Raw genomic sequence first — 13,349 nt, 5'->3', positions numbered from 1 at the left:
AGTTTATTATGCAGGTCAGTACTAGCTCTGACTGTAAAGTAAGCTGCAGTATTTTTTTATAGAATAAAATTTTAAAAAAATTTTAAGTGCTATATTTATTTATATCTTGGTGCTTAGAATGAACTGAAATAAGATTTTTTTGCCGTTCAGTTTTCCCAAATTTTTATATTTATTTTATCAATGCTTTGTGTTAATCACAGTGTTTGGACATGTATGCATGCATGCTCGTTGAAGGGATACTATGGTGCAAATACAGGGGATTAGGGTCATTTGAATCCTCCTTGTCCGGTTTCACTGAGTCTGCTTCTTTCAGTCTTCTTTTATGATTTGATTGTCTGCTAGCAAGATGACAGAATTTTAAAGAGTCAATATGATAATAGTCCCTTCTCACAAAACTCCATTTCATGACCTCGTAATCAAAATATAATACTCACCCTGTCGACAGCTACGCTTTGCAATAAGCTCTTAGGAAAGAGGCTGCGACTCCACATAGTTTATGTCTGAAATCCAAAACAAAGCACTCGTTAATGTTACTGAGCATATTTAGCTCTTTATTTTAGACTAAAGTAGTTTTTAGGAATCTGAAAGCACTGAAAATAAAAGTAATTTGTAAATTTAAAATATTAGTATCATTTGATATCATCTGTACCTTTTGCCCGTTTCCATACCCAAAGAGGAGACCCAGGAAAAGTGGCTAGGGCATTTGTTGTGATATTCTTTTTTTTTTTTTTTTGGTGAGGCAGTTGGAGTTAAGTGACTTGCCCAGGGTCACATAGCTAGTAAGTGTTATGTGTCTGAGGCTGGATTTGAACTCAGGTCCTCCTGACTCCACTGCACCACCTAGCTGCCCCTGTGATATTCTTTACAGTAGCCCTCAGAAGATAAGGAACTACTGAATCAACAGAAGGCCACGTGGCATTATTGCTCTTCGCTCTAGCCAGTCAAGAAGAATTGTAAATATCTACTTCTGTGATTATTCCCTTATCCCAGAGTGCTTGGTTAGAGATCCCAATGGAGGTTTTAAATTGAGTAGTTTTTCAGGTGAGACCTTCTTAAACTCGGTTCTCTATGCTGATCTGTCCATGGCGTAGTCAGAAGTTTATTTCTGTTATGGTCTTAAATTATTTATCAATTGGGATTTTTTCCAAGAGTTAATACTTACCAGTGAGTGAGAACAGAACAAAGTGATTTTCTGAGCTTATTTCTTCTTGGGTCACTTGTTCTAAATCTTGGATTCATCCCTGCTCATTCATTCTTTCATTCATTCATACATACATTTATTCATTCACATCAGACACAGGCTAATTAATTCTTGCTTTTGACTAGTTAATGCATTTTCTTTTTCCCCTTCCCTTGTCTCTTTCTGCTGCCCTTGGAATTTCAGCAACGATATTTAAAGGTAAAATGCTTCCAAACTACATTTTTGATAGCAGTAAGTATCTTGAATGAATAGTCTTCAGGTTCATGTATGCAAGTTGAATGCTGTTGTTAAAAATGCCATAATAACCTCTGGCTATATGTAATTCAGTTGTTTTCATATCCTTGTTCAGGAACAGTGCTTTATTGATCGAACATATCCTTTTAGATGAAAACTACGTATAATAGATATTGTCACCAATCTCTGTTCATATATGTCACTAATGAATGTGTTGTTTTATTTACCATTTGTATACAAATGCCAATATTTTGATTATACTCTTTTTTTAAAAAAGCTTTGCAATTTGTTAGATTTTTTAAAAAGGTGGTGCTGGTTTTCAGGTTTGGGAAAGGTTGGCAATCAGTCCTTGTTGGAGTTGATAGCATGTTCATAGTCTCAGGGTGGATGTGAGCACATCTATTTATTAACAAGAAAAAAGATCTCATAAGCAGCGTTCTCCTGTGTAGCAAAATAGCTTTATAAGTCTTATCTGTAATAAGGGATCCTTTGTTCTTCAAAAGTCTTTTTTTCAGTATTTTTACTTTCCGTCTGAGAACCATACATGTATATAATTGAATCAGCAACAGATTGTATTATAATTATAACTCAGTATTTATCAATGTAATAACAAAACAAAAAATAACACCACAAGACAGTGCTTTAATAAAGTAGCTTGACTGACAGTAATTAAAAATAACTTTAATTTTGGGGGTAACACTGTCCTTTGATTTAAGGCCCCTTTCTGCTCTAACAGTCTGTTGCTAAACCAAGTTTTTCCTTGTAATAGTTGTCATTCATTTGTTCCTCCACTGTAGGTGGAGCCTGTTTGAAAACGTTATTTTTGGACTCCCTCGGAGCCGCATGAATGATAGGCACCATGGTATACTACTATAATGGGCAGTGGGTTTATTGGTTGAATTTAGAGTAAGGCAATCTAGATTCCTTCTCCAGCACTGGCTGTGTGCTATTGGGCAAATCATTTAACCTCTCAGCCTCAGTTTCCACACCTCAAAAATGGGGATGGTAATACTTACACAGAGTTTTGGTGAGGAAAAATGCTTTCTAAACTTAAAATGCACTATAAATTTTGAGCTGTTTTAGTAGTTTAAGACTAAATTATTCAGCATTACCATGCTAATTTTAAATAGGTACCATAATTATCAGTTCAGTTTTGAATTGGTCACTGGTATGTTTCTACCCTGTATTTTGAAAGTAACAGGAAAACATCTGCATGTGGTATACTGTTCCATCTTTTCCTAATATCTCATTCTCTGAATTTTTATTATCAGGAGACATAAATTCTTATGTTCCTTAAGTCCCAAGAAAGAGCCCATTGGTTCTTTCTTATGTTTTCTCTAATTAAGCATTTGTTAATTATTTATTTCCTCACTCACAGCATTGCACACAATAATCTATTGCTTTTTCTGTCATCACAACACAAGCAAGAAGCCACAGATGGAATTTCAGGGCTTTTTAACCATTTTCATATAGCATTCAAAATGTCTTTATGTTTTTTATTAAGGTTTCACTTTGTTGGGCATTACTAGAAGTGTAATCTCATTTTTAGACTACCATATGGTTTTGAGAATGAATATTTTCTTTTATAGATTTAAGATGGAATTCAAGTTCAGAATAATAGCACTTACCTCCCAGGGTTATTGTGAGGATCAAATGAAATAATAATTGTAAAGCACTTAGCACACTGCCTGGCACATAGTAGCTGCTATATAAATATTAGCTGCTATTTATTATTATTATTATTATTATTAATACTATTATTATTACCACCTAAGTAATGACAAGTTGTTTGCTTTCCTTTCTTGAATGTAAGAAGACCCTTCAACAATATTCACTTTGATTTATCTCTTAAGAGTAAAATTAAAGCATCTCCTAAATATTATTGCATTACACCTGGATTATGATGGAAATTTTAGCTAAAAAGAAAACATTACATTATTACAAAAGTATCATAAATATGGCTATTTTCTTATATTCAGAATTTTCTTATCAGTCTAGGTCTTTTCTTATTTGGGGTGTTTGATAAAGTTTACTTGTTTTGTGGAGGGGTAAACGGAGTGGAGTGTTGAGAATATTTTTACAAAAGTTTTTTACTTTTTTTTTTTACTGATAAATATCAACATAAGCAACCTTTTCAATCTATTGGGTAGTTGTCTCAGTTTTATAAATAATGCATTTTTTGGTGTGAGCTTGGTTAGAAAATAACATTGAATATTTAAATGATTATATTGTTAATGCAATTTAAACAGAATTAACTTGAGTCAATTCTCAGACCATTTGACTTTTTAAAATTTTAACACAGGAAAAATTAATCTGCCTTTGAGAGGATAAGTATAGTATAAAGTCGTATTATTACTCTGTGCTTCCTTTTTAAGTCTCATGCAGCTTGTTTTTCATTCTTTTAAAGATCTGGAAGTAGAAGACATGGAACAAAAGTCTTCTGAAAATGACTCTGAGAATCAGAAATCTGAAAAGACTACATCGGGTTCTCAGGACCTTAGTTCAGTCAGTCAGGAGTCTGGGGCAGAAAGTTCTCCGGATTCTCCACCAGAATCAGTGTCTCCTGCCGACGTGGACAGTGCTAGCATTTCGTCTTCCAAAGAAGATTCCTGTCCCACTGAAAACCATGAGACTACAATCCATGACAGTGAATGTACAGCATTAGATAACCAGTCTCGAGAGCAATCAAAAACTGAGGAAGAGTCTAGCCCTAATGTCAGCTGGGATAATAAAGTCCAGCCTATGGAATCCGTATTGGCGGACTGGAATGAAGATATAGAAGCATTTGAAATGATGGAAAAGGATGAGCTATGACTCACACACTAATCTACTGGTGGGTATTCAAAAAGGGAAAAAAGGTGAACTTTGGTTAAAGTAGACCCTCATGCCTAGGAAGGCTCTCACGCGGGAGTTGTTAAATATGGTGATGAGCAGCCAGGTTCTGACTGGATTATTTAAAAATCCTCGAAATCCAGTGCATGCTATGTTAGGATTGGCCTTGTTTAGAACTTTTTCCCATTAGAAAGAAATGGGAGCTTGCTGTTTTCCCCTCCAAACGTGGCAGCATTGCAACACAATGATAGCATATCTCCAATTTTGGAGTAAGTAATGGGCATTCCTGGGCATCGGGGCCGCTGAAAGGGAGAAGCATGAATGCATTCTGTTAATGTAGTAGCCCTTATTACCTCCTGGCCCTAAAGCTTTGGGAGGTGAAAGTTGGGTTGCCTTTTGAAGACAAAGGCAGGTAAGTGCTGTGAGCATTCAAGATTGTGCTGCCTTACAAACACCACTACAATTGGTACAGTTTATTAGAAAGCAAATATGTTTATGTTAACATTTTTGCTCATTATTTCCATTTGTTTCTTTCATTGGCAAATGAACAAGGTGATTTGGGCTTTTCTTCTTGACATTGCCCTTTTTATACAAACCAAAGGTGAAGCTAATGTGCTTTCTCAGTGAATTTCTCTGCGTGGAAGCCGATCAGTGGGACCAGGCAAAAAGGTCATTATGATGTGTTGTGGAAAATGGTCGCTTAGGACTCTTGGAAAACAGGGCCAAAAAAACAAAACAAAAACCAGTTTTGCAATACAGACTTCCTTTTGGGCCTGCCATGGTAAAAACTTTTAAAGCTATAACTACTCAGTAACACTAGAACTTAGTGTTGTTCTGTGTTGTAGACTAGACCACAAGTCTTTTTTCAGTTCATTTCTCTTGAAGATGTTACCTCTAAACATCATCAGCCTTATAATATATCACACTTTTAGTATGCAATTTGAGCCATAAGGCCAGTATCACCAACAACTGAATACATTTTGTTCCATTTGTCCAGCTTATTAGAGCCATGATAACACTATGGTGGTGATATATAAATCCAGGGATAACTGGTATTTTTTCTTTGAGGACTTCTCTTTCTAAAGTTGCAATTAGGGCTATTCACATTTTCTGTTGAATCATGTTTTTCATAAGTATTCTCTTGAATGGGTACCAGAAAATTTGTCTGTGGTCATCTATGAAGAAACTCACACAATAGCAACTAACGTGTAGCTTTATGAGAAAACTTTATTTTGTGGCAATCTAATACTGGCCACATTTAACAAGTTTTAAGTGTTTGGTTAATTAACTTTTGATTTCTGTAGACATCTTGTTTAGCAGTAAATCATGGCTTCATTTTGTAATCCTTTCCAAACATTTATGAATCAATCTAAAAGTTTATAAGACAAGCTTAAATCTCTTTCCCTATCCCGTTACTCGCCCACCCCCACCTGCCTTTTATCATTTGGCAAAAGGACTTTTTCTTTATGTACAGTTTTGTGGTACTGGTGAACTTTTAACGGTATATGCAGCTGTTAATCAGAATAGCTGTATGGCGTTTGTAGTTATGTATATTCGTGTACAGTGTGACTTAGATCCCAGATAAATGGTGTATTCTTTTGTAAGGGGGGAAGTAATTATTTTAAAAAAATTCTAGTTAAACATAATTGAGGCAGGAGTAAATTAAATCTAATGAGAATTCACTTTAGAAAGAAACTGGTAGCAAGTAAGATCTTCATTGGCCCTTAATTAAATCTTACTCCAAAATAGGCTTTTTTTTTTTTAAAAAAAATCTGTCTGCACATGAAATTTGGTATTTGAAGATAAAGCTTCATACTACAGAATAAAGGAGGATGGATAAAGTGCTTTGTCAATCTTGATTTCAAAACTGCCAAAATAGCTGAAGCTTTAATAATACTTGACTTGCCTTGATTTAAGGGGCTGGGGCTTGGTGAGGAAGAACTTTGATTATGGGAGCCTTATATGCATAGCTTTCATTTTTGTAGCTTAGAGCTATTACTTCCTGAATCTAAACTTTCTGAATTATAAAAACAAAGTAAATTATTTTCCACCAAGAACCTAACAGCAGAGGATCTTTCTTGAGGCCGACCACTGGTGAAGAGCCAGCTTGCTGCCATGCCTCCCTCCCTTTGGCCAGTAGGGGGACCTCTTTCCTTTGGTTAAGGTCTGGAAGGAACTTTTTCACTTGTTTGGGTATTTGAAGCATTTAAAAACAAATAAAAACCCTGACAGATTAGGCCAACTGCTTGAAACAATTACAGTCTTTAAATTTATCCTTAGGATAGTAAGTAACGTTCACTTCATATAGCCCAGTTGTGTCCTTGCCTATAATTTACTGGCATTAGGGTCTTAAACAATTTATCATACTGCCACTAAATAGTCTTTTATTTCATTAAGAAGAAACCCCAACAGTATCAAGTAAGGTGGTTTTTTTTTTTTGGACATACTCGTATATATTAATTGTTTCCTGTAGATTTGGGAGACTTTAGAAAAAAATCCTGAACTTAGAAATATCTGGTCTACCTCAGTTAAATGTTGACTGCCTACAGATTGAGCTGAAGTGATCACCAGAGCCATAAAAATAGTTTGACCAGAAGGAATTTGCACTCTGTTTACAAACCTGGAATCAAGGATTTTAATCTGAAAATTAAAGTTAGACATGAAGGAAACAAAAGGGGATGGTTTAATTCAGGTATTTTCACGTTTAAAAAGCTAATGTTTACCTAATAGAAAGAAAACAACTAGAGTCTTAGCCTGCTCATAACTATTCTATGAACCATTAGCATCAGTCTTCAGTACTTTTTTTTTGAAGCTTCCAAGTATAAGAGAATTATAATTTATCAGATGTGGTTGAGTGGGGGTGGGGGTTTGTTGGGTACAAGTTTTATAGGCTCCCAATGACAGTATAGGTCTTGTATCAGAACCAGTCATTGTAACATTTTCCTTACAATATTGGATCAGTTAAAATTAGAGAGTTTTAAAATCACACTCTCTGACTTAAGTCAGTTCTTATTCTCTTAAAGATATTTATTATCTACTTTTATTTATCATTTTGTAACTTTTACAATAAAATTAACATTTGTTCTCCTACCAAACCCAGTGTCCAACTTAGCAGAAAGCTCAGCATTAGTTAAATGTTCATAATTTGGGGGTGGGGATGGATAAGAAACCTAGTAAATATTCCAATAGTTTGTTTTATGCACAAGGCTTCAGTCAGAACATAGAAAAAAACATTCTGTGAATGAAATATTGTATGTTCAGATTTTATAAAAGACATTTTTAAAAGCCCAATTTACAGCCGTATATTTTCTTATAAATGTAATTTATGAAAAAAAGATGTCTGTACTAACAGGTGCTGTAACACTACTGTTGGATTTTACTGTTTGGTGATAAATGTATACGATATTTCTAAGGAAAACTGTGTACTGTGATGTAAAAGTCTGGGCAGAAATGTATATAATCCTTGTATATATAATTGTGTATTTGATTATAATTGCCGATTGTAAAGATTTAATAAAATATGTAAATATTCTAATCAAGTTTTCCTTTGAATTTTTAGTGTTATCTTGTAACTTTTGCGGCAAATTGTCATATATTTGATCCTGTCTTGAGGCTTACCTGCTGTTCCTGTTACATTTCCTTTATTAGTTCAGATTTAAACAACTTCCTGTGGAGTTAATTGAGCTCCAAAAATAGTTAAAAAAACAAAAAGGCATTTTTACCATCTCAGCTAGTATTCTGTTGGACACCTAGCGCTGGGGTTCTCAGAAGGGTTACCCTTTGGTATTAATACTGTCTGTTCTGCTACAATAATAAAAATCAGATGTGGGGCAATGACTTGTCTAAGATCACAGCTAGCGGCAGAGCCAGGACTAGAATTCTGGTATGCTAACTCCCCATCCATTGCTCTTTATGTTGTATGCTATGGTTCCTTTGAAAATCTTCTAGCAGATGTTTTTGATGTGGAACGAGCCCAGCATGCTTCTGTAAACATGTCCGTATCTACCCTATCCTGAAAAAAATCCTCACTTGATCTTCCATCTCCACTGCCCTCTATCTCTTCTGCCCCTTGTGGCTAAATTTCTTGGGAAGGCAGTCTACAGTTGGTGCCTCTCACTCTCTTAATTCTTTATGATCTGGCTTCAGACCAAAACTGCTCTCTCCAAAGTTACTAATGATTTTAGTTGCCAAATCCAATGGTCTTTTCTCAATCTTCATTCTCCTTGACCTCTCTGCAGCCTTTGACACTACTGCTTATCCTCTTCTTGATACTCTTCTCTTTAGGTTTTTAGGACACCACTTTCTTTTGATTTTCCTATCTGACCATTCCTTAGTCACTTGCTGGATCCTTCCTCCCAACCCCTTACCCTCTTCCACTTTTCCTCTACTGTAGAGAGCAACACCGTCCTCCCAGTTCTTCAGACTTGAAACCTAAGTCTGCTCCACAAGTCCTCACTCATCTCCCATGACTGAAACATTACCTACACCTGTTGATTTCAACATTTTCACCATCTGCAACATCTTTGCAAAAGTACACCCCCTTCTGTCTTCTGACACTTTCACTGCTGGTGCAGGCCCTGGAGTAGTCTGCTGGTACGTCTGCTTGCTGCTCTGGGGCAGTGGTTCTTCCTTCTTGGAGGTCTTTGAACAGATACTGGCTGGCTACTTTGGGAGAATGTTATAGTAGGGGTTCCTTCATGTATAGATTGGACTAGATGGTCACCAAGGTTCCTTCCACTTCATTCTGTGAGACACAGATCAAGTCCCTATCCTACATATCCTATATGTGCAAAGCCTTAGGCTGGGTGCCAACACCCACCATTCCTACTTTCAAGGAATTTAAAGTGGTCATGGGGGTAGCTCCATGTCTACCCAGATAAGTTTTATATAAAGTAGAGTGTGCTGTGGACAGAGCAGAGATTCAAAGTGCTCTGGGAACATTTGAGGAGAGAACACTTTCGACTAGAATTGAAACAGGGCAGGTTTCATGGAATTGGTGGAGTCTTAGCTGAGCCTTGAAAGGAGAAATGGGAGATGGAATGTATTTGAGGCATGTTTGTATAAATGGGGACAGAAGGTAGCATGCTGTGTCTAGTGAAAAGCATGTAGTCCAGTTGGACTGTAAGATTTTTAAATGACTAGTAAACCCCTTTTTTGGGGGGGGAGGTCTTCTCAAAATGAGTTCAGCTCATTTGATAAGCAAATGACTACCAGTTTTCTTTCAAATTCGGCATATTGTTTCCCACTCACATACCTTCGTGCAGGCCTGAAATTCACTTCCTTAGTTGTAAGGCATATGATGGACATAAGTAGGATGCAATGTATGCCTACTGAAAAATTGGGAGAGAGGATCAGGGATGTATAAGCAAAAAAAAAAAAAATGAAGTGGGTTACTCATTTGGTGGTGAGTGAGGGGTAACTGAGGAAAGCCTGCATGCTCTATTGGTAGCCATACACAGCAGTGGAGATACCTAACAGAAGGCTGCAAGGGGAAGGGAACAAGCAGTTACTAAGGGCTTGCTATGTGCCAGGCACTGTGTTAAGTGCTTTACAGATGTTACATAATTTGAGCCTCCCAACAACCCTAGGGGGTAGGTGCTATTATTATTCCTATTTTAAAATTGAGGAAACTGAGGCAGACAGGTTAAATGACTTCCCAGGGTCCTGCAGTGAAGAGAGAAGTGAATTTAGGTTCTCCTGATTGCAAACCCAGTGATCTATCCATTGTTCCACCCAACTGTCATGGTCTCTGTGTGCACGATTTGTGGAAGACTCTGGGGATAGTGTAGTAGCAGGTGATTGGGCATAGGTGAGTACCATTCTGCACCATTGGAAGAAGTGTCTCCATTGGTGAGGTCACAGATTCATCAAAGTATCCGTTAAAGTATTTAAATCCTGTCTTTTTGGTTATTTTAAATTTGACTGTGCTGTATCGCTAGCAAACAATAAAATGGCCAGAAGAGATCTCAAAAAGGAGGAAGGGGCACAAAAGGAGAAATCTTACCCTCTCCTGTCTTCATTTAAATAAAAAAAATTAGTAATAGAAAATTTATATTCATTAAATTTTTTAAATTTCCTTTTGGTTTTATATTACTTTTGTTTCCAAATGTATTCCTCCCTTTTCCTCTACCCAGCAAGTCATCCCTTGTAACAGAATTTTATAAAGAGAGGAGAAAAAATAATTAAGGAAAATTAACCAACATAACGACCAACACACGTGCGGTGTTCCACACCTATAGTCTCCCACCTCTGCAAAGAAGGAAAGGTGAATCTTATCATCTCTTATGTGGGCCAAAGTTTGGTCATTACTGTTACACAGTATTCTGGTTTTTTGTTTTACATTATTGTAGTTGTCGTGTATAGTGACTTCCTGGGTTTGCTTAGTTCACTGCATCAGTTCATAGCAGTCTTTCCATGCTTTTTTTGAATTCTTCATTCATGTACCACAATTTATTTAGGCACTCCCCCCCATTGATAGGCATCTACTTTGCTTCTAGTTTTGCTATCAAAAAAAGTTTTGCTATGTATATTCTGATGTATGAGATCTTTTTTTTTTTTTAAACATCCTTGAAAAATATGTCCAGCAGTGAGACTTCCGAGTTAAAGGATGTGGACATTTTAGTTGCTTTTAAAGTATAATTCTAAATTGCTTTCCTGAATGGATGGAGCAGTTCTCAGCTCCATCCCAAGAATATTTGTGTGCCTGCCTTTCCATAGTTCCTCCAATATTGATTATTCCCATCTTTTTGGTCACTTTTGCCAATTTGCTGGGTGTGAAGTGAAACCTGACAATTATTCTGATTTGCTTTTCTTTTATTAGCAATAATTGGAGCAATCTCTTATGTGATTATAAAGTTTGCAGTTCTTTGGGGAATTGTTTGTTTATGTCCTTTGACCATTTATCCTGGTCTTACAAATTTATGTTTATTCTCTTTATATCTTGGATATCAAACCTTTAACAGATATTTGATGCAAAATTTTTTCCCAGTCCTTCTCATTTTATTCTGGTTGCATTGATTTCATTTGCATTTAATTTCATTTAAAAATGATAATTCCTTTGCTAAAATTGACTATGAAATAATTAAAAACCCAGTGATTTTCTATAATAGTTTATGTTACTAACACTTCGTGGTTATGAAGCACTTTTCATCTTCATTATCTTATTTGAGCCTCATGAGAGTCAAGTGAGGTAGTTAGGGTAAATATTGTCTTCATTTTACAGATAAAACCGTAAGTGAAAGAGGAAAAGCATCTTTCTTTAAGGCCTGAAAGCCAGTAAGTGGCAGTTAGGACTAGAACTCAGCTCTTCAGATAGTGCCATGGTTTTGTAGGAAGTACAATCTGGGGTCACTCTCTCAGGGCCAGGCTGGCTACATCTTCCCTTCAGGATCCAAGGGGTGCCCTGAGAGGCTTGGAGGTTTCTCTAATGCTATTGGCTCAGCCACCTCACCTGCTATGTTCTCTTCTATGTTAGGTGCCAGTCACTAGCACAACAGATCCATTTAACCAATTAACATCAATTTACTTTTACAGAAAGTTTACTTGCAAGCTATTATCAGGAACAAAAGCACAAACATTTTCTCTCCATCTCCTCAAGGGTATATTCTGCCCTATCCCACCTCAGTCTGAGGAGAGTGGGCTCATTCAGTACAGATTTTTCATGGTGTAGTTTCACCACTTTCACATCCAGATGTGGCATGAAGAGGGTGAACCAATTGACTCACCCAGGATTTCCTGAGTTGTATTAGATTATAATGTCAACCACCTTATATAAATGATCAGACTCTTCAGATCTATCTGTAGCTCCAAGAAGCTGTAGCATGTGCAATAGCCACCCCCCATCTCAGCAAACAGGCTAAACCAGGTTGAGGGTAAGCGACAGGCCTCAAGCCTGTCAGTGAGTTTAGGGGGAAGTCTAGCCTCAGCATCTGAGGACTTTCCAGGGTGGAATGGGTGGATGAGAACAATTTGTTTCAGTGGTCATGAAGGCAGCTGAAGCAAGTGCTATAGAGCTCTTACAGCTTGGTCAGACGCCAAAGACGCCATGGTCATCCGCTGCATCCTGGGCCATTGCCAGTTGTACTGACTTTTGTCTTGTCACTGGACTTCAATGACTCTGGAAAAGAGAGTGAGGCTGAGGACTTTGTGCAACTTGTGCAGCTCCGCCTCACTTAAATCCAATTTGTTCACAAGTCAAGACATCACCCATCACATCGATGTGATTGGTACTCTTCAAAAATGAAGAGCAAACGACATAGAGGATAAAGAGCAGGCACAGTATCTGTAGAAGGAGATGCTAGTTATAGTCTTCTAACAGAAGAAAAAAGTTGAGAACAACATCTTTGTAAAACCAGTCATCCAGAAAGAAATAATAAAGGAACCATCTGGCTCATTTCCACAGATTTGCCTTATCTGAGAATATTTTTTTGAAGTCAAAGGTTACAGATTGAAACCAGCCTTCCCAGAGTAAATGTGTGAGTGGCAGAATTATATCTCATCAGGTCACCTGTCTTTGTCCCTTGACATAGTTAACATACTAAACCTAGACCTGCCAAGTGGAAAGGTTTAATATTGCTCATTGGCCTCTTGTTAATACTTGGCAAGCAGTGGTGGAGATGATAGTCTGTAAGGCAGATTCTTGGAGGAATCTGCCAGAGAACAAAATGTGACAGCACAGAGCACGAACCATCACGGTAAGCCCCAGCACCTGCAGAGGCAGGCTGCAAAGTGCCATTTTACTGAAAATCTCCAAAGTTAGAGAAATGGCCTCATAGTTTTATTTAAGTTTTTTATTTTTTAAAATTTGTATTTAAATTTATAAGAATTTATTTTAATTTATTAATACAATTTATATATTGATATAAATGTTTAAATATTTGTTTAAAAAAGTTAACAAGGATTTCTTTTTTCTTTCTCTCACCTCCCACCTCCCACCCCATCCCCCACACTGAAAAAACAAAAACCCAAAATTACTAGCTTAATAATTCTAAACAGTTTGGTGGGAGAGAGAGAATAAATATAAAATTAATATAAAGGTGCTTTTCCTGATAAAATGTTAGCATGTTAGCAAATAAAGCTGTTT

The 13,349-nt window shown here is 36.7% G+C and overlaps 1 protein-coding gene across 2 annotated transcripts in view; it reads left to right on the top strand.

The window, feature by feature from the left end:
* Nucleotides 1-7,802, top strand: part of EDEM3 (ER degradation enhancing alpha-mannosidase like protein 3) — a 62,124-nt gene extending 54,322 nt beyond the window's left edge. For both annotated transcript variants that reach the window (XM_027868447.1, XM_027868448.1), the window contains one exon: nucleotides 3,843-7,802. In XM_027868447.1, the coding sequence (XP_027724248.1) occupies nucleotides 3,843-4,249 (407 nt within the window). In that variant the 3' untranslated portion in view covers nucleotides 4,250-7,802. The remainder of the gene's footprint in view (nucleotides 1-3,842) is intronic.
* The last annotated feature ends 5,547 nt before the right edge of the window (nucleotides 7,803-13,349 follow it).

The sequence above is a fragment of the Vombatus ursinus genome, unplaced genomic scaffold (assembly GCF_900497805.2).
Source record: "Vombatus ursinus unplaced genomic scaffold, bare-nosed wombat genome assembly UNPS02014789.1, whole genome shotgun sequence".
Taxonomy (NCBI): Eukaryota; Metazoa; Chordata; class Mammalia; order Diprotodontia; family Vombatidae; genus Vombatus; species Vombatus ursinus.
Note: the sequence above shows the minus strand (reverse complement) of the source record. Positions and strands in the feature narration are given on the sequence as shown.